Source organism: Oreochromis niloticus, linkage group LG2 (assembly GCF_001858045.2).
Source record: "Oreochromis niloticus isolate F11D_XX linkage group LG2, O_niloticus_UMD_NMBU, whole genome shotgun sequence".
Classification (NCBI taxonomy): Eukaryota; Metazoa; Chordata; class Actinopteri; order Cichliformes; family Cichlidae; genus Oreochromis; species Oreochromis niloticus.
In genome coordinates, this window is record NC_031966.2 from 10,591,096 (window position 1) to 10,613,189 (window position 22,094).

The 22,094-nt window shown below is 42.1% G+C and overlaps 1 protein-coding gene across 2 annotated transcripts in view; it reads right to left on the bottom strand.

The window, feature by feature from the left end:
• Positions 1–2,883: 2,883 nt before the first annotated feature.
• Positions 2,884–22,094, bottom strand: part of fat4 (FAT atypical cadherin 4) — a 99,497-nt gene continuing 80,286 nt past the window's right edge. Inside the window, exons 10-17 of one of the 2 annotated variants that reach the window (XM_005467210.4) lie at positions 20,636–20,740; positions 19,911–20,218; positions 15,248–15,333; positions 13,448–13,627; positions 12,862–12,986; positions 10,633–10,850; positions 8,748–9,009; positions 2,884–6,067 (exon numbers count right to left, since the gene is read on the bottom strand). In XM_005467210.4, coding sequence (XP_005467267.1) covers positions 4,158–6,067; positions 8,748–9,009; positions 10,633–10,850; positions 12,862–12,986; positions 13,448–13,627; positions 15,248–15,333; positions 19,911–20,218; positions 20,636–20,740 — 3,194 coding nt within the window. In that variant the 3' untranslated portion in view covers positions 2,884–4,157. The remainder of the gene's footprint in view (positions 6,068–8,747; positions 9,010–10,632; positions 10,851–12,861; positions 12,987–13,447; positions 13,628–15,247; positions 15,334–19,910; positions 20,219–20,635; positions 20,741–22,094) is intronic. The other variant, XM_025909968.1, reaches the window with a different exon arrangement.

A 22,094-nucleotide genomic window follows, 5' to 3' on the forward strand; every position in this document is an offset into this window, starting at 1 on the left:
ACAGCCACACACGCCTGTGGTGCAACGTGACCAGTCAGTCAGTAAAATCTGTCCCATCAGTGGTGTTTGTAACATTTCTGTCTTTGGCCTGTTGAGATAACGCTGCCTTTACAACTAACGATGTTTGATAACTTGTCCAATATTTTGGAAGTTTGACAGGGTCCAAGGACCTTGGGCCAAGTCACACCAGCCTAGAGACTGGTCTGCAACTATCTGGCAACAACCAGCCATGAGGGAAAAAAAAAAGGCTTTCTCAACTAGCTGTGAAGGGTTGCTGGAGTTTGATAGCAGTCACTGGGAAAATAATTGCCAACAGTCCAAGTCATGCAGATCTACAGACCGGTCAGTGACTCCCTTGCAAAAAACATATATTCCTCAACCAGGCGGCAAAAACTTCCCTGTGATTACTTTGGTCGCTGGCATATTGCTGCTCTGCTGGTTGGAAGCGAAGACAGACTGACAGACTTGTCTGCAAAACAAAGTTCAGCAACTCTCCAAGCTGCAGTGTAACTCTTAACACTGTGATGCAAACTGGAAATGGAGACCGTGCCTCAGTAATGCAGTCAATGTGTTTTAAAAGCTGCAACTAGAAGTTTTTGCAACTTTTGACCCTTCTCCATTTCTCATTTGCATGACATGTTTTCAAATTTTACTAATACAGTTGTAGTTAGCAAACATTTGCAGACAAACATGAAAAACTACAGGCAATCATGGCAATCTGTGAGCAACCAAAGATTCATAGGGAGGTTTTTGGTGCAGTGCCTTCTTTGCAACCGGTTTCACTCAGCAACAGCCAGCCACGTCCAGCAACTACTGCCAACTAATCAGAGAATACACGCTTTTTCAAAGACATGATATAACTGCGGTTGCATTTTGTCCAATATGGCAGCTGACTCTTGAGCAACGTGTGCATGATGTCACGTGAGAAACCTCAATAAAGACCAAAAACATTTTGAAACCAGCCTCAAGTCCAACACCTTCCAAAGACACTTTTCCCCTTTATTTCTTTAGTCTGTCTTCTTTATTTTTCATGGTAAACATGCTTGATATGGAGATTTCTCACATTTTAGGAGATATTCTGCATCAATTTTGTCTTAGTTTTAATAGCATATAGGGGGAATTAAAGCAAGGAGGAAAAAAAGGATGATAGGGGTCAACTGGGAATGTTGTGCATGCTGGACTGCAGTCAGGATATGCCAACCGAACATAATAATTCACTTACATCTATTGAAGGACACATTCCCTCTGAGATATAGCGTTATTGTTTTTTTTTTTAAGTTGTTTTGATGTTGGGTTGTTCACCCTCAGCGTCTGTCCAGCACACATCCACACTCATGGTCCATTAGCATCGACTAATGAGAAAAGGAGTGACATGTGTTTTTTGATCCCGCAGTGAATGTGCTTTTAATTATCATGAGCCCTTTAATGCAAACCTTTGGAGGCACTGTTGCTGCATCAGGAGACTGAAGCTCAAAATAATCAATCTTTATAAACAAGCTTTCGGGAGGATTTTGTTGTGGCGGGAGACGCTGCTCTAAGAAAGTTACTCAGAGCTCAGTGCCATGTCCTTTTATAAACATAAGGGAAACTCTTGAGTCAACATGGAAATCATTTTAATGGGAATCATGTTTTGATGACATGTGTGAGAAAAAAAAAGTCAGGAGGGGCGCTCCCTGGGAAATCCAACAACGCCTCTTTCACACCTTCGTTCGAGTTCATGTGAAGATCTGCAAAATGCATTATGGCTGACTTGCACACACGTGATTACTTTGCTGCATGGCTTTCCAAAATGAGAGTTGCAATCATGGTAGCGTATTCTATAATTGTGTCATTACTAACACAAATAGCTTAATGCTTACTGAAATAACAGGCAAGTGAGCTGACAGGAGTAACAGATGCTGTATTTTCTTAAGGGCCACGTCCTATAATGTAACATGCAGTTTTTGCACTCAGGACATATGCCACAATTAATCCTTAAACACATCATAAGCTCCTCTGCTATTCACCGAAGTCAAGGAGCCATCTGGAAAACATCCAAAAACAGCAGGACACCTCTCCCAAACAGACACACATACACATCACGTCACAAAACCAACCCCCAAGAAAATCAGGAAGACAGATTCATGTCAGTTTTCATGAGTGTTTTACATCCTTGTGCACTGTAGAACAATGTTCCCTTTATGTATACAAGCTTCTTCTGCTTACCTATAGAGAGGATGGTGGGGGGACTTTGCTCCTGAAGTTGCCTCTGCCCGATGTCTCAGAGCCCCTGCCGTCACACCAGAGGAGACACTGTGAGGTTTATTTGAATTCATCTCCCACTCACTCGTCCCACCACCCACCCAACTCCTCATTATCATTGTTTTATTTCAAAGAGGCTTTGGTCAACAGATTTCTCTGCAAGACCGAGCCCCTCGTGGTATATTACCCAGATTCAAGCTGTCACTCTTCACGGGGTTCATGGCTCCCTGCCTTTTCTCTCGTGGCCTCTCGCCCCTCGATGATGGAGCAGATAAGCATGTTGCATGCCGAATCACTGAGCTATGACAAAAAAAAAAAGCCTTTCTGCTCAATAAGACAGATGTAAATAATTGTTGAAAGCAATATAGGGCCCTGCGTCGTAGAGTCCGCTTGATGTTTTGTTTGGCTGCGAGTGAGGTGGCTCAGTTTCGTTCAGGTCCTGAAATGCCTCTTCAAATGTTTTGTTGAGACTCTGCACAAATGAAAAACTGCACAGACTGAGGCAAAAATACAGAATAACTTCCCACCAGAATGATTTGGGAACGGCTGTAATCTGAGCATGAAGGTGACTATTTTTAAAAACTGCCAACGCTTACTTGCATCTAAATGAAAGGAGGAGGGAAAAAAGAGAAATAAAGCACATTTAAATAAATACTTTTTTATTCTGTTATTGGCTTTTTACAGGTACAAAGCATACAGCATGTTATAGTTTTATCAAAAGTGGAAAATACTGATGTTACATTTGTAACAAATGTAAAAAATAAGTCTTCAATCTTACTTTCCCCGAAAGTAAGAACATACATTTCAGCATATGAAAATATTCATAAAAACACAGCTTAAGTAATTTAAGTTAATAAACAGTACAAAAATGTAGAAACCATACATGTCAAAATAATGAACAGGGACGCCAACATCAAGACAAATGACTCCATGATTGCTCATGAATTTAAAAAAAAATGTACACAAGTTCATAGTGTTTTAGTTGGGGTCATGTTTACAGGATTCATACATCATCATCATCATCATCGTTGCCTGAAAACACTTGGCTGGTCTGACAATGTGGTTTTGTGACTAACGACACCCTCACCCTCATCCCTCCTGAAAAATCTCCTCTCTTCCTGAACTTGGGCCCGAAAACCATAATAGTTATGTCCCGTACTGAAATCCTCAAATGTCTGTAAGGCAGGGGGCTTGATTAAATCTCACTCTTGGAGCGTTTAGCCAGTCGTCTGTAAGAAAGCACACCAGGGCAGGCAGAAGGACAGACACTGAGGGATCATAACATCGGTGGGGTCTGCAATACCGTGCGAGCAATGCAATGTTCATACTTTTACACTGAGGGCTGTGTCCCGTCACCTACAGGTGCAGTTAGATCAAACACACATGCTTCCTTTTAAGTAAATTAGAAAAATGACCCTAAAAAGACAGAAACTGGGAGATTTCTCTTGCTCTATGGAATTCTCTTCCTGTGAGTTTTTAAATTATCTACCCTCTTATCTCTCCGCTGTGAATGTGACAGAAGGTTCTGGAAAGGAGAAGCAGTATTGGTAATAAAGAACAGAAGTGTTTAATCAAGATAATGTGAATGGAGCTTTGCAGTCACCAAATTGAATTCAGACATGGACTTCTTTCTTCAGTGTCAGTGGATATGTTGTAATGAGGCCTCAGAGAGATGAATGCACGAATGTAGAGTCTGAACCTAGAAAAGACTGGTAAACCATTCCAAGGTGGCTCATGATGAAATCTGTTGTTTTACAGGTGCCATTTTTCTGCCTTACTGCATTAAAAGTCGTCTTATTATTTTGAGTTATGTAAAAAACACAAAGTCCAATGTTCTCTCGAAATGTACAGTCTTCTTCTTCTTTTTTTTTAATTGGAGAACGACACCATATTGTACAACATTGTAATAAATAGTCTCATACATATTGCTCAGCTTCTCCTTCATTAAGAATGGTCACTGAGCCATCTCCACTGTTCATTTCAATGTCTTTTGCTGCCGCATTCTCGGGAAGCAAGGCTAAGTCCTTGAACACATCTACATAATGTCCAAAGCCAGGGCCCCAGTTCAACAGATTGTCCCAGTTGAAGCCACCGGCTTGCTGACCCAGTTTGTGGGGTAGGGTGTAGTGCTGGTCAGTAGAGGGCATCTGGGCAACGCCAGGCCCTCCTTCCGCCCTCCGACTCGAGTAACGCCTCTGTTTAAGCCTCCCGCCGTAGTCCTCGTCGTCAGCGTCTGACTCGTTGACTTGCGAGAGCTTGGGGACCCGGGAGCTGTAGGACACAGGCTTCTCCCGGTCATACTCCATCTCTGAGCAGGTGAAGGAGTCATGTGAGTCACTTTCTGAAGAGGACTCTGGGGCAGGAATGCCATCAGCGGGGTTACGAACCCTTGACAGCGGCCTGCGGCAGTCCTCCTCTGAACTGGAGCGCCCGTGGTCAGCGCTACAGATGCTGGGGTTGCGCGGACGTGGAGTGTTAAGCCGCTCCACTTCCTCGATGGACAGCCCCACGGGAGGCCCCGTCTCCAACGGGATCTGCTCGATCGGCTGCTTCAGCCGACTGCCGGGCCTCGAGGTGTGGCCGTGGCCGGCCATGGTTTGTGGACTCTTGCTGCGCCTCCCCAACCGGGTGGCGTAGTTGAACATGGGTGGCGGTTGGCACATGTCATTGTGCAGATCCAGCGGGCTGCCCTCACGACGAGCCAGGTTGAGTTCTCTGGTGGGAGTGTTTCGGTAGAAGGAGGAGGGCTTTGTGAATGGGGCTGGAGAGTGTCTGGAGAGAGGGTTTGGAGTAGGACAGGCTGAGTGGGAATGGCTGAGGGGGGTGGTTCTCAGCGCTTGGGTGTACTGAGGCTGGTACGTGTAGCTTGTTGCTCCGAGGGGTAAGGGAGATTGCCTGGCGAAGCCCAGCGGGCTGTGTCTCTGGATGGAAAACTTGGGCGTGTGACTGCGAAACTGTTTGTAGTGTTGGATGATGTCAGCATCTGAAGGGGCGATACTGCTGGCATTGTCTATATCATAATGTTCAATATCTGCCTCTGGGGCATTGCAGGGGGCACAGGGAGCACTGGGGACCGTCTCGTTGTTGTGAGGAATGTCTGTTTCATCATAGATCAGGTAAGGGTTCTCCCTCTCAATGATGTCTGGTTTGGGGTTCCCTTCCGGTTGCTTCCGTACCGTCATGTCATCTCCATATGGTGGGATGTTATCTGGGTCGTCGAATGCTACATTCTCGCTACCCTTCTTCTTTTTCTTCTTCTTTTTCTCCTTGGGTTTCTTTTCCTTGGGTTCCTTTGGCACTTTGGTCTTGTTGCGGTCCTTGCAATGGTTGCACAGGATCAGGCTGAGCACCACCAAGGCAAGGACAGTGGCACAGCTGCCGACAATAGCTGGCACCGCCCAGATGGGAAGGACCGTTGTCTCTGATGTGGGGCTGGGGCTGCAGACAAATCCACCATTATTCGCTGTGTTGCACACAGTACCCTGAGGGCACTCGACTCCCAGACAGGCCACCAGGGTCTCGCAAGTCTTGCCTGTGTACAGCTCGGAGCATACACAAGTGAAACCAGAGAGGGGATCCGGCACACAGCTGCCTTGGTTCTGGCAGGGATTAGAGGCACAGTCGCCAGGCGGGACACACTGGTATGTGTACCACTGGTTGACGCACATGAGGCCATCCCAGCATGGATTGCTCTCACACAGGTTGGGACCTCTGCAGCCTATTTTGACGGATGAACTGGTCTTGGTTAAAGTGACGAGGCTGTGCTCTCCCATAAATGGCAGGTTCTCTCTGTTGTACTTCACGTAGGCCAAGCAGCCGTCAAAACCTGTGGACAAAAAGAAGAAAAGAAAGGGCTCAGATAACAAGAAACAGCCAACAGCAGCTAACAGGGGCATAACAGTGGCCTAAAGGGGAATTGCTTCTGACTGCCACCAGACCAACTGTTTTTTTCAAAACGTCTGCTGAAGCTGGATTGCTTCCTCATAAATACCAGGAACTGGCAACTATAATAATAGCTGAAGGAATTTTGTTTAGATGGGTAATTGGTTCAAGCTTAGGATAAAAAGATTTTCATCATGGAAAGCACCTCCTCCAATGAAAAAATAGAAAAATCATATTCTAAAAACTGGCAGAATAAATCACTGGTCAATTTAAGAGAAGAAATATGAAATATTTTCTAACAGAGAATCCATCGTCAGAGGCATTATAGCTTCAAGACATCCATCTGGGTTGGATGAACGTCTCTGTGTCTAATTTAATCTCTTGCTTTGTGTGTTGCCTAACAGTGCTGCCTCACCGGTGCAATTACATTTTTATTGAATTTATCCCAGTGTAGATTAAATCCATTTGTGTCTTTTCATTAGCCCTCAGAAAGCGAGTACACAGCTCTACACAAATGCTCAGATACACACTGAGTTAGGGGGTGGGTTCGCAAACAGTCTGCCACAGATCTGCGTGCTGAGAATATGTTTGTTTTGAAATATGCCCCAGTCTTTGTGTAAAAGAGGTTGACAAATCATCCAAATTGCTCATTTTTACCATATTAGTCCATAGTATTAGGTTAGTTTTTCCCTCCCCTGAAACCCTGAAATTTACTGTGCTGCATTACCTCCTCCTGGAAACCCTCTCTTTCACCTTTTCCAAACTGTTCTTAACTCATGCTCGAGGACATCTGATCTGTGATTTAAATCTAAACTAAGAAAAGAGTCGATGAGGCTTCACAGACAGGCGCTCCAAGACGAAGTCAGATTAAATTATAATTAGTTATTTTGTCCATAAATGATAGTCTGATAAAGAAACATTTATTTAACTACTGTAAATTCATAACTTTAAATCTTTGCAGTGTCAAATAGAAATAGATTTCAGGCCAGTTACTCAGAGTCTTGTTGGATCGCCACCAAATATGGTCAGCAATTTAAGGCAGACTATTAATTCATATGCAGGAGAAAAAAAATCGGTACTGAATTCATAAAGATTCACGAGCTCACGTGTGCTGTCACATACTTGTGCTATATGTCCATGCACACACCTTTAGTCTGCAGAAAAGCTTTCCATAACATGTAAAAACACTGTGTAATTTGCACTGGGTAAAGAGTGAATGAGTTTTTCGAAATCATTAACATGTGTGTGAAACTATTGTTAAATGTATTCCAGTTGGACCGTCATGCTTCTAAAATTTGATTTTCTTGACTAAATGTGATGAGGTTTTTTATAAAGTTAGAAAAGCCTTTTTAATAATAAGAAGAAGAGGAGGAGGAGGAGGCACAGGAGCTGTTCTGACTAAATGCGATTTCTTTAGACACACCAACAGTCTTGTGTCAGGATCTGTAGTGGAATTAAGGAAGGGCAAACTCTCCTCTTTAACTTTTCCCATTCAGATTTATCCTGTAATTTGGGGGTTTGAATATGCAACACTACAGTCACAGTACATTAAAGTGAGCTCTTAGCAGCCAGTTACAAGCAAATCTGGCAAACGGATGGTGACTTTCACCGTCCCACTCTGCCACCAGTTCTGCGGTGGCAAGTCGTAGCAACAGTGTGTAGTGTAGTTTTCTGTCAGTGGCAGCAGTATGTGTTGTTTAACTAGTGATTATAGGCAGCAACTGCTGTATACTGATAAATACAACTTATATGGAAGAAAAATTATTGTATATCTTCCATTTTTAACCTTGTTGGTTTATAGCAACTATTTATTCTATATAGATAATATATATGTTACATATAGCCCCTCTACTACTTAGTCCACTAACTTTGGCTAGTTAAGCTATATTGATTATTCCAACATGTAGAGAACAAATAAAACTATGTGTGAGTGACTACTGTTAACCAAAACCTTCTGTTACAAGGAACAACATGCTTTCTCTCGATGAACTTCTGGTAATCATCTTGGTCCTTTTCAAACCCTGGAATTCTGAAGTTATTTTAGGTGTCTGGTCGCAGACAGGGTATGTCATTGTGAAGTTTTATTTTGCATGGAGCTTTTTTCCACCAATTCCAATTAAATTGTGGAATTAAATAGTGGAAAATCACAGCAACAGTTGTTTTGAGGCACTTTATATTGTAAGGTAAAGACCCTGCAAGAATAGAGAGAAAGCCACTTGGCGACAGTGGGAAGGAAAAACTCCCTTTTATGAGGAAAAAACCTCAGACAAAACCAAGCTCAGGGGTGGGCGGCCATCTGCTGCGACTTGGTTGTGGGTGAGGGGAGGGAGACAGGACAAAAAGCATACTGTGGAAAAGGGCCAGAGACGAATAATAACTAATGATTAAATGCAAAGTGGCGTAAGTAAGTGAAGAAGAAATGCTCAGTGCATCATGGTAAGTCTATTGCAGCATAACTAAGGAACTAAGGGGAGACCTGTTCCAGCATTAACTTTATAGTTAAGATTTACCAAAAGGAAAATGTTTTAACTTAATCTTAATCTCACAGAGTGTCTGTCTCCCAAATCCAAACTGGAAACTTCCCCCAATCAATGACAGGTAACAGCTACACTGTCCAGGCTTACCTGCTCCAGTTTTCTGCTGAGCCGGCCCCGGTCCAATCCCACCGAGCGAAAAGGTTAAAACGCTGAGACCTCCAAAATCCTGTGTGGGATGTTGGATGACCCTGGGTTGGCCGTTGTCCACCTGGAGCACAGTGGATGAACCGTTCTTGACCAGCTGTAGCGTGTGCCACTGGCCGTCTGAAACCACTGCGTCTACCACGGTGCGCTCCACCTTCCCCGCAACGCCGGCGTCTGAGATGTAGTGGATGTTGCCGTTCCTCAGCTGAGAGAAGCAAATTTTAGATTTTAGTTATTCGCTCACAGCTCAGAGTGATCAAAGTAAACCGGATCTAGCTGGCTTTGGTAAAAGCATGCGTATAAACAGGATATAAAAGACATTAACAATCATGTGAATCTGCAAACTGCCATTATTTCTGATGTCAAGCATACAATAAAAAATATTCTTTGAGGAAAGTCTAGATAAACAATGGTTAAAACTGCAGTTTTTTAGATTAATGCAATAAGTTATCGTGTCAACATCAATCACGACCGATGAGAGGAGGTCTTGTCTCAGTCCCCACAAAACTACCACCGCAGTGCTTTCAGACTCTGGTCGGAGCTCGAAAACAAAAATGCAGCTGGATGCTCATACAATAAATCTTTCTCCCACTGGGACACACTGCAGTCAATCATGTTCTCACAACTTGTGTGTGTAGCTACAGTCACTCAGCCAGAAGATGATCAGAAGCTCAAGTACGACAAATTTAGAGAAAGCGCACATATTCGAACGGCCACAAGAGAAGGCTCTTTACTGAAGAGGGACGACGATTGTGTTTTAAAAAGAAATTAATCAAGCTCGCTTTGGCACGCACAGCAAATTTGTGGCTTACACTGCGTATGGTAATCTCATGTGTTCTCCCGACTTCGATGGAAAAGTAATCCTGCCCTCCTCCCCCAAAATCAGCAGTGATAAGTCGCTTCCGGAAGAACTGATTTAAAAAGGGAAAAGTGGAAGTCTCCCCAGCCAAAGAATACTAAGAGCTCTCAAGCTGGAAAACCAATCAAGGGGTTTATCTATTAAACATCTTGTTTTTCATTTCTCAGTTTATATAGTTCTCTCTCAACATATGTACACCCACAGTATGTATTCCCCTACTGCTCTTTTGTTTTTAGCTTTCAAAGCACTTATAATACTTTTCTGGACTATTTAGGAAGCCGCAGTGGTGATTTGATGAGCACCAGAAGCCGTTCAGTGGCGGAAAACAAAATCATAAGAGACAAAGCCCGATGCTGAAGTGGGACCGGGTTGATGGTGCTGAGACTGCAGGGTGTCTACATGGAAATTGAAGAGAATGAATGACCGCTCAGGCTTCTTTGGGCAGCTGCCCAGGATCAGGCAAAGGGAGGAGGGTGTACTGAACAGGACGAGAAGAGAGAAAAGACAGACTGGAGTAGGAAAGTGGGCGAGAAAGACGGGGCAGATTTCCTAGAGTGAAAGTGGAACGTAGCACACACAGAAATATATATTACCTAGACATGTTTAGGATACAAATGTTCAAGGTGTCTTAACAGTGTATCAGGAGCTGTGGCATAAATACTGTTAGTGATGCAAGATACTGCCTGAAGGTCTACAGCTCTGTCATACCAAAAGAAGCTGATACGTAGGTGCTTAAAATATCATCTACATAGTAACTTCATCGATAATATATGAAACGTCAAAGACAGAAGCTTCATTTTACTAGACCTGAGTTGATCCGGGGCTTTAGATTTTAGTGATCAGCCTCCCTTTCTAAACATAGCTACTTATTTACTGTTCACAAACATGATTTGGAAAGCTTTTATTGCGAAATTTACTCTTCATGCATTGCCAACTCATTAAACTCACACACAAGGCAACCTTCCTCACCTTAACACTAGTGTAGTTGCTGCTCTCCTGCACATGCAGCAGAGTGCCGGTCTTGCTGCGTGTCCTGAACTTGACCTCCAAGTTGCTGGGACCCATGGGGTCAGAGGTCGTTCCCTGCAAAGACCGTCTCAGCAAGATGTCACGTTTTGGGCCCTGCTTCAGGGTGTAGTCCAGGCGGCCAGTGCCATCCAGAGACAGAGCGGTGTCGGCTGTCATGTCTGTGTGAGAAAGACAGAAAATATCTTGCATGACTTCACACGAGTTTCGCAGGCGGCTTTTAAACTTCCATTTCCACTCTGCTCCTGGCGGACGGTCAGGTGCAAATGATTTTCCTAATCCGACTGCCATAACCACGAATCGGTCCTTCCATTCTTACCAGCGATTACTGATATCTTCCCATAACATCATCGAGTCAGTTTTCAGAACAGCCTGTGTATCGCTGAGCAAGATAATAATTTCTAATAGAGATTAAGTAGGAAAATAACTGAAATGAAAACTGCAAGCCATGTCATTATTACTTAGTGGGAAAGCACGTGAATTTTGTGTGCATATTAACTATAAACCTGAGGCATTGCTAATTGCATCATTTCATTTCAAGAAGCAACAAGCCTTTTGGCATATTTCATTATTACTGTAATGAATATGAGCCTTCTTGCTAATACACTATTAAAAGATTAGTATGTTATCCAGGATAAATAGCCATATAAATGGTAATAAAACACTGATGTGATATTGTTTCATAAAAGCAGTGTATTTATGAGGATATTTGTATATTGTGGAAAAAGGAAAAAAGGCTCAAAAGTCACTTTTAAGTTTTCTATTTAAAATGTGCTTAGAAATAAGAGCACAGATGAGAATGAAACAGAATTTTAACAGATTATAAGATTTATCAGCAGTCACTGATGACTCTGTGACTCAGAAAAATTGGTGGTGGTGAGTTTACTTACTGTCAGAGACTGACTGTTAGTAGTTGCAGTGACCAATTCCTGCCGAGAGATTGAGCCTGCAACACCCTCAACCTCTGTATGAGCACGGTTGGACAGGTGTGGGAGGAAACCTGTGTCTAGACAACTGTAGTCTGACCTGAACTACGTTCCATCTGAGACAACTGCCGTCTAATTTACTGATCCAGACAGATTCCCAACATGTTGCAATCAGTCTGTGCTAATGAGTGCAACTTCTCTGCGATGTGTCTCTTTGCAACAGGGGACTCAACTCAGCTGGTTGTATTCTGGTTATAGTCCCAAATAAAAGCAATGTTGCTGAGCACCTATGTCATTTTGTAGCAAAGTCACCATTCTCCAGTAACTACTTCACTATTTGTAAGATTTTGACCCTGAATGTAAACAGTTATTGTGAAAGTAGATGGGATCATTTTAAGACTTTTTTCTTGCTAATTTATCACAGTTAATTGGCATATTATCTCAAAAAATTTCCGCAAAGTTGCAAAATTGCATGTTCATTGTACCAAATCACAATAATTTTGGTTGTGCCGCAAACTCCAACCACTGTTTTCTCTAATAGGACTGTAGCAAAGTTTTTCATGCCACATATTATCTGAGGATGAATGTTTCTCTCCCACATTCACAGGGTTTTAAAATGTAAATCTTTACACAATCTGTTCTTTAAATTAAATTAACCAGAGCACTAGAGTCTATATGACACTTTCATTCACTGCATGTCTTGTTGTTGCCTATTTTTTTCTTTTCTCTTTTCAGCAAACAATACATATGGCCCTAAGAAAGCCTGCTCTGCTCCATGTGTGCTAGAAGAAAATGTCTCTCATCCTTTTTTTCGTGCCAGTAAGCAAACCAGCAGATTTCCCACAAAATCAAACCTGATGGCAAACAGGGAAAAGCTCGCAGTAATGATCTTGTTTGTTTCCAGTAACAATATCAAAGTCTTTGAAAAAAATCTGGTAATAATTACCAGTAACACCGCTAAACACAATGTTGCACCTTACACAGTAGCTATAAGTTTTTGTCAGTTCTCATGTGTCTCAAAGGGTTTTCTGCATTTTTTTTAGGTCTCTGATGTGAGTCTAATTTTTCTCCTATAAAGTACACAACTGCTTTGAAATGAAGCTCAGAACCCACCGATGTGGTCTATATTAAGCTACATGGTGCAGTACGATGACTCAGGAGGGATAATTCATAAATAATCATGGCAGAATATTCCTAAGTAAGTGCAAACTCAGCAAAAAGAGAGACTTCAAAGGCATATACTTACATTTCTCACAGAATTTGCCAGTGAAGCCATCCATGCACTGGCATTGTTGCCAAGACCAGTGGTCTACACAGGTGCCCCCATGTCTGCAGGAGCTGGTGGTGCAGGCTCCTTCCAGTCTCGGACATCTACGGACACAATGACACACAAACTGACAATCAGACAGTGAATTTGACAAGTCAGCCACACAGCCCACAGGCGGGGGGTCCGCGGAAAAAGGAAACTCCAAAAACAGGAGCAGATGAGCTGTGATTTCTCTTCCCGTGCGGCAATACAAAAAAACCCATAAAGAACCTCAGAGAATTAGCATATTAAAAGATCTGTCCTCGCTTTGCTATTCACGAGGAAGACAGTGAAGAAAAAAATTCTCTGGAATTCTGCAATTGGTTTCCCCCGTCAAAAATCTGCCATTTGTACTTTAAAAAAAAAAGACATCTTTTTAAAAACTCCCGAGAGGGTTTGAAAGTGTGAACAGATGTCCCACAGCGAGAGTCAAGGAGGTTAGAGAAGACGGACAGATGGGAAGAAGAAAAAGGAGATGGAGAGAGGCTGGGAGCGGGAGAAAGGGGGGAGAGGTTGGGATGCAGACCTGTCAAGGATGCCATGCGATGCCAGCGCCTGACTGGGCTCCAGCGGGCGGCCGTTGACGGCAAACTCCATGATGCAGCCGACAAAGTCGTGGGTGGCGACCTGACCGCGACGATGAAGGATGGGTTCTATTGACCTCACGCCTCCCACCGAGAGCCTGTTGGGCTGCACATCGAGGATCCTACAAACACGCACAGAGATAGATGAACAGGAGTGCACAAAGACTTAAGATGGATCACGACAGAAAAGAACATATGAGCAGAAATCCAAAAGCTCAAAAATGCATTCAAGTATTCAAAGGTATGCGAGCACACACACAGACACGCACATTTTCACAAGCCTGCACAGAAAAACACTGTGGGTCAGCGAGTTTCACAACAATATGGTCCCAAGACCCTTGCAAAATAAACCTTTGCTGATCTCTGTGGCCTTTCCTCATCTGCCAAATCTGTCTCTCACGCATACACACATATACAGTACGCACACACACAGCGAAAAACACACAGAAAAACATGCACAGTCTCAAGTTTTCGCCCCACAGGGCCTGGCTCTGTGCAGCAGCACTGGTCATCCAGTAATTTAATGACGGTTTACATCATATATCACATATTTACAACAGATGACTTCATTCTGACTTTGAGTCATTTGTGTAGAAATATGTAAGAGAAAGGCATTTTAAGCAATTTGCATACAACAGGAGACTTAGACAGTAACACAGGAGTAAAGGTCACAATGCTTTGTATAATTCTACAGCACTAAGGAATTTGCACTATAATAAAAAGAATTAAAGGTCAACACTTTAACCAGAATAGCCATAAAAATTTAGAAAAAAAAATATAGAAATATTTGTTTGGACAAAAGTAAAGTTTCATTCTTTGCTCTCTTACTTTAAAGTTTAGCACTTAATAGAATTGGAAGCATCACTGTGAAACTAAAGGTTGAACCTCTGCAATTAATCTCTAAAGTACTGCTTAAAGAAAAACAGTTAAGGCAAGACAAAAATATAAATTGCTGCTTACTGTTATGAAGCTTCCTAACAAAGTTCACTTTGTTCTTATGAATCATCTTGTGGGTCATTTAACTCACAAAATGTCTAAATTAAGCAAAGGGAAATAAACCATGCTAAGTTTATCCTGAGAAATGGCAGCTGAAACGTAAGCTGTTTTCTCATTTTCAGATGTAAACTTTGACAAGTGTATTGACAATGTCAGAGGAATACAGTCGAGACCTTGGATGTTGTGTTAGATGTATTCTCAGTCCTCGAAATACACAGTTTGGTTTACACGAGTGCCTGAGTAGAGCCTCAAGGACACACTTGGACATTAAATGGAATTTGTACTAAGGAGGTGGCAGAGTAATGAGTCTTCTAAGGTAACCTCTAGAAAAGTTGAAAAGTTCAAGGATACAGAACATCTGTACAAGCTGCTGCACATACAGCAACATTTTAAAGCCATAAAATGTTGGAAAACACGGATCGGCATCCATTGACGAGAAGGACAATATGTGGTTAATTAAACCTCTTGATTATGTAGTGTTGATTCACTGCAGAGTGCAACGCAACAGCTGTAAAATATTAGACAAGTATGCTCATACCAGGTATACAAAACCTTTTGGTTATGTATGACTTTCCATTATTTTTACAGTTGTGAAAAATTATTCATCAAGTTTTCCAGTCCTCAGAAGTGAAACTGTCAACAGCGCTTTCCCATTTACAGTTTCTACGGATCATAGAAACAGCTGTTCAGCGTACTGGGCAATACATGCATATATGTGTTTTTGTGTGTGTGTGCTGCTTTCTTACCAGTCAGTGTGCACTGCCACGTTGCTCACAGCACAGTAGCCTGGTTCCTGGTCATCACCACACAGGTCCACGGTCAGGGATGCAGCCTGCATGATGACAAGAACACACATACTGCTGTCACGTGTGATTCTCTTTAAGAGAAACAGCTGTGAAGCTACACTGACTCATACAATTATTGTTCAGGGAGGAAATTACATTTAAGTAAAAAAATGTTTCTGGAAGAGTGTGGTTGACATAAACACCAACAACATGTGTCACTCACTGTTATTTGTGGTGGGGGTGGGCCATAAAACACTCAGTCAATATCAGCCTATCAGTCACTTTTTCTTTTTTAAGAGTGTTTTTCCAGAAAGTGGAAAACCCCCCTTTTTATTTGGGGCTTAAACACGGGATGCATTTCAAATTGTTTTTTTAGCAAATGTATCTACACTCCTTTTGTTAGTGGTCAGTTTAAAGACAGTCCCATGTAAAAAAGGGACACATGCTAAAAATACGCTCAAAATAGGGCACCAGTGGTAAACCATTTTCTTTGCAGGTTAAAAAAAATATTTGAGTAACTAAACTAATTTTATGTTATTAATGGAGCAATTCAATCTATTTTGGAATATATCTTCATTAAAACAAAACAAAACAAAGTCTACAACCAGTGAAAAATTGAGCTAAAATCAGCATTTCCTCAAATGGCCACTTGGGGATGGTTTCAAAAGCAGGTAACTCCCATAGAAAGGATAAAACACGACTGTAGCTTCTGGACTGGAGCCATCTTAAGGCCATCAAATAGTCAATAGTCTGTCCATTTCTGGACAGAAACCAGAAATGGAGGTTTACCTTTGTCACTTCCATGCAGGCTATGATAGCAGCAACCAACTAAAGCAATCACGACAAAGCTTTTAGCGACTGTTTGGGAAATACACACTTTTCCCTAAGGTCAGGTGGTTGTCAGGGGTTCACTGACCAGTCTGTGTGAGTGGGGACTGCCTTCAGCATCCAACAATCGACATGTGGTCAGGGAATACTCATATTCACCTCATAACCAGAGGTTGCCAGATGGTTGCAGACCAGTCTTTAGGTTTCTGTCACTTGATCCTAAATTGTCGCCATGATTGGCATCCAAAATGGTCACGTGTCAGCAAAACCTCTATAGCTATAAGCTGTTTAGCTTAGCATAAAGCCTGGTACAGACTTATTCTGTCAGAGGGTTATAATATCCAGCTAGCAGCATCTTTGAAGTTCAGTAGTCAAAAGATTTTCCATTTTGTGCAAAGCTAAGCTGTGTGCTGGTAAAATCATATCCAACTTATATATTAAAGCGGTATTAATTTTCTCTCTGTTATACCAGATGGTGAATAAGTATTTCCAAAAATGTTAAGCTGTTTCTTTCTTCTAAAGATGGCAACAGCTGTTTAATTAAACCCCATAATGTGACAGTGAACGACAGAGGGACAGAGCAACCTGATGGGTGCTATATGCTTATTGTTCAAAGTTTACAGTCACGAGAGGCAAAATCCTCAAACCACTTGTATTTCCTGCCTGAACCCCTGCCTGAAGTAATTCAAGGCTAATTACTAAACCCTAAAACCCATCAGAATGTGTGAATATAAATAAATATTTTCTCAAGCACTGTTGGCATATCTTTTATTCATGAGTTCTGGCACCATAAGCTGAGGGTTACTTCACTCAGCTGAGTTACAGTATTTGCTCCTGAACATTTGTGTTCCTAAGTCTTGTTCAGTGGTTAATGTGAGCTTTGCTCACCACAAGCCATGCAGTCACATTATTTTTCTTTATTTCATGAGTGTTCGATGGGAGAGGGGCACAGAAATGCCATACATTACAGCAAGCGTTTCCTATTTCCCGTTAATGGGACAAAAGCTTTTGGCCAGATGTGGATTATTCTCTTTTCTCCCTCTGTGCTCAGAGAAGAAACGACCCTGCTAGGAAAAAAAAATCAAAATGGGCTGGTGAGGAAACTGCCCGGAAAAGTGTGTGAAAGTGTTGAAAAACCAGGGCAATCACGCTCCACCTCTCGTGGAGCTTAAGTAAATACGGACCACACTGGCTTGCATCTCTGACACAAATCACCCACGACCCCACCGGGCACACAAACACACACACTACTTTTAGTACACTCGTGTCACACCCGAGTCAGACACACGAACATACATAATCAAATGAGAAAAAACTACAGAGACAAGATCGAGTCGAAGAACAACAGAACGCATTTGTGACTCCGAGGCGCCATAAAGAACATCAGAACCACATAAACATTTTATTAATGTTTTTCTTGTGATCAAAGGCGCTGCAGTCATGCTTCTGCATTCACTGTCAACTGTCACGAGCTGTGCAGGAGGAATTATTTCTCAAAAGAAACCTTAGAAATGAAGAGCAAATGCATCCCAAAAACAAGGAGGAGTGTATTTTTCAGCTTGGCTAGCGCTGGAGGAAATTTGAAGAAAGCACCACAGGAGATCATTGTTTTCCCCATGACTAATACAATAGGGTGGGGGGTGGGGGGTGGGACCACAGCCTTACTCTGTGTTGTGGTACATGAGCTGAGTAACATTTGTTTTGTGCTTGTTTCTAGGACAAATAACTCACTTAATCCAAACCTTAATGATTTGCTGCTGGTGTTAATCAGCGGCAGCGAGACCTAAACTGTCAAACTGAATTTGAAACATCATCGTCAGAAGATTTGCGTTCGTTCTCACACGATATCACTGTAATTGGTATTAATGTATAATTTAATCCAAATAATGCTTATTATTCTTCTAGGATGATCTAGGAGTACAGAAACACTGCGTCTTTGACAAGAATGACTCATCCGAGTTTTTTCTTTTTTTGTATTCACAAATCTCCATGGAGATTTCTGTTTATTGTTTCAACCACTACTCCTCTTTTTTCATGTCCTCAAAGATTACTACAAACTCTGCAAAATGATCAGCTTTTCAGACTGCAGAGCAGATGGTCCGGCACGGCAACACGAGGACAAGTATGCTGTCGATGGAGCTGCCAGGCGGGAGGAAGACAGAAAGACCACAGAGACGTTTTATGGATGTAGTGAAGGAGGACGTGCAGAAGGTTGTTGTGACACAAAGACATGCCAGGGAGAGGGTGAGATGGAGGCAAATCACCCACTGTGGCGACGCCTAAAGAGAGCAGCCAAAAGAAGAAGTAGTTCTCAAAAACAGCTCATATCCAGTTGGCCTTCATTAGGTTAAAAAAATAAGCTAAATCTGACACGGATAGGGTTCTGTTTGGGAGCTAATGAGTAACAGTTGCGAAATTTCACATTTTACATTAGAAATGACTTTTTCTTCTTCTTTGTTTATGGCACTTGGACCAATAGCTGCAGTGTTAACCACAAATACAGAAGCAAAGAGAAACATGTCAAACTTTATGAAATGCACTTTGATGCTGCATTCAAATGCTTTTGCTAAATACAGTTAATGGTACTGTAGATTATATATTAAAGGATGCGACATTAAGATAACTCACTTGGAACAAGGCAATATGGCTGTTTGAATTTTGACACCGATGCTTTGGATGCTTTAAAGCTGGAAACAGTTACATCCTTCCTTAAACTCTCAACTGAACCTTTAACTATTAACATTTTCCATTACTGTGGTTTAAAACTGACGTCTTCGTACACTGTAACTCGTTGGACTGAGACAATTTGCCTAACATTTATGGTATTTGACAATTAAAACTGATTCCTGCAGAGATGACAGTAACTGAGATGGTTGCAGTGTCTGTGAACTCTCTGCTCCCTCTGATTACTTGGAGCCTTCACGGTGAAGCAGTGCATGACTGTGTCCGTGGTTTGTGTCTGCTTTCGGGATTGGCTCAGAATTTAGGTGCAGGAACGCAGAACAGACCTCAAGCCTGGCCACCGAAATGACCCGTAGCACCTTTCGCAAACACGGTGATCAGGTTCACTTTACACCGCTCAAGGGAGCTGGCACTTCAGGCGTGACACACTCACATTTCTCTCTCATTCTTCAACAGCCCCAACAGGACCACCTTCGCATAATATTCACTGGGTACCATTTGCAGACAGAATCACGGCTTTCAACGTGTGCTGTATTCCTTTACACCCGTCACTCTGCACCATCTCAAAACTGACAATTTAACGATTTTACCAGCTTCCTATGAAACTCCCAGTGCACGGTGGGAAATGACAGATTTGAAGTCCAGCAGGAGAGCTACATTATAGAAGGCTTGACAGGGCCTAGCTGGATTTTTTTCTCCTCCTCCTGCCTTGCCACTGCATTGCTGGCAGGGAGAAGCCTCTCATTCAGAGCACAGGAGACAGGATTTCAACCTTCATGGCCATTTTGGATCCTGGTATTGTAAATCACAACTAGCAATAAAATATAATTACAAACCATGAAAACCATAAGCTGAGCTACCCGTGGTTTGGGGAAGTTTAATTATCATCTGATGGTGCAAAAAAGAATATAAGGCCAAATTTGGAGGCAGCTTCAGCTATAAAAGCTCAGGACATAAATGCTATTGAATGTGCAGTCCCTTTGCAGCTATGCAGCGTTTTCTGATTTTCCTAAATGTTTTTGCTGCTAGACCCATAAAAACTAATATGCCACTTAAAGCAAGAGCAAATGATGAGAAACATTTAGAGTATGAGATATTTTCTAGGAATTCTTACCATCCCAGCTCTCCTGGCAATGACTGTGTGGAACTGCCCATCCGAAACTTTTATCATGGTCATCAATTTATAAGTTCCACTTCCCAAGTTAAAAGAGAAGCGCATCTGTCCCTCGAAGATCTCCAAAGCCAGGAACTCCGCCTTGTCTCCGGTCTGGTTATCGTGGTTGTACAAAAGCAGCGCGTTGCTCTTCAGGGTAGCAAACTTGATATATATGTAGTTATTGTTGGGATCCAGAGACGGAAACTCCATGTAGGAGAGCTCCTCAAAGCCATAGCTGTTCAACTCGCAGTGCTTGCCGAAAACCCCTGAGGAAAAAAACAGACCGAAAGTGGAATCATGGAGGAAGCCAATGAATGATTCACAGTGCTGCTGTGATAAAAATATCTACAGATAAAACAGAATCTTTATCAAGCAGCATTATCTGCTTTGTATATAGAAGTAACAAAGCAGATATCGTAGCTGTGTGATCACAGTCTTGCAAAAGACTCTTCAAAAAGTGGAAAACTTTTTTCTTGCATCAATTGGAGACTACTTCTGAGGACAGCAATACAACACATGAAAAATGGAGACAAAAAATGAAATGACAGTTTCCACATTTGTTTAAAAAATCAAGGGTTAAGAATGAAATAGCTGCTGGGAGAGTGCACATCTGAATTTGTCCATCTTGCTTTTCAATTTAGCGGGACTCTGTAATACCCTGAAAGTTTCCTACTATTACTTACCAAATGGACAATGACAGTAATATCCATCCACTCGATTCTGACAGGACCCGCCATTAAAACATGGGTTACACTCACAGTGATTGATGATGGAATCACACGTTTTGCCTGGGTTCACAGAACAACACAAATTAAAATGGATGGGGTGGCAGACAACACAGGAAAACCCCAAAGGGAACACAGTTCACTTTCCCCACAGGCCAAGTCATGCACGCCTTTCATCGCCTCACAGCTGAGAAATGCACTGCAAAAAAAAGGTCAATTTAACTACGTACTACGCCTTTAAATCTCATTCAAGTTCAAACAACAATACGATAAAAGTGAAAATCGTAAGTTCACCTGTTTCAGTGCAGTTTCACAAAGCTATTTTGGAAATAGCATTGCTTGCCCAAGATGATATCATTTGACCAAAAACAACATCTTGAAACTTTTATAGGAAAAAAAGAAATGATCTCATTCATCTGGCAGATTCTTCTCACTAGGAATAATCAGATTTTCAAATTCATTGCAAATTATGTTTGGACAAGGCTGGGGGTTTTTTTTGGTTTTGTTTTGTTTGTTTGGGGTTTTTTTTGCAGGGCAGAAAGGCAAATAGTTGGAATGTACACAAATGGCCACCATACATACAAGCAAACATATAAATGAAGTTTAAACATCACGATAAGGAACGCGACACTGATAATACAAATAATACACTGGCTTGGAGAGAACAAACGGTTCACGAGTGCTAGAATAGAAAAAGATTGACAACGAACTTCTGAAAATGCATTTTATGCTGTAAATCTTGAGACAAGTTGCTTAATGGAGATAGATTCTGCTGCCAAACACCAGTTGTGGAAACAGGAAGTTGAAAGTTCACCAGGAGGGCATGCAAACTACTGTAAGTCAATAGGTGCGTTTCTGCAGGAGGGTCATTTATCTTGATGAAACCTAAAGAATTGTGGTCATTTTTTATCATCATAATAAAAAAGGACAGTAATGACTTGACTTGAGGCAAATTGCCTGCTACAGCCCGCTTTGAAAATGTCTTTCAGATGCTACAGTCAGAGGCTGAACAACATACAAGGTCCAAATGACCGTTCTAAGTAATTCCACTTAAAATCCACTCCCTTTTTATCAAGGGTAATAATGAAGCATATTCATTACATTTCCAAATTAAAAGGCCTGATTGGATCTGTTATAAAGCTGCTCATTTGTCATGCAGCTCAAAACACTGCCAAATGAGAAATCCTTGATTAAGAAATCCCTGTGTATACAGTTGGATCAGAAATGTATCTGTGTGTGGCCAGAGTTGCATGCACATGAACGCACAAAATGAAATGCGATAGTGGTGAACTGCGTGTGGAGCCTAGACTCAAGTCCTGACTACGGTCAGCTTCGCATCATCCTCTTTATTAAAGCAAACATGGCGGGCTGATATGCATCACAGCTGATACCCCCCGCCCCCCAAACAGCAATCCAA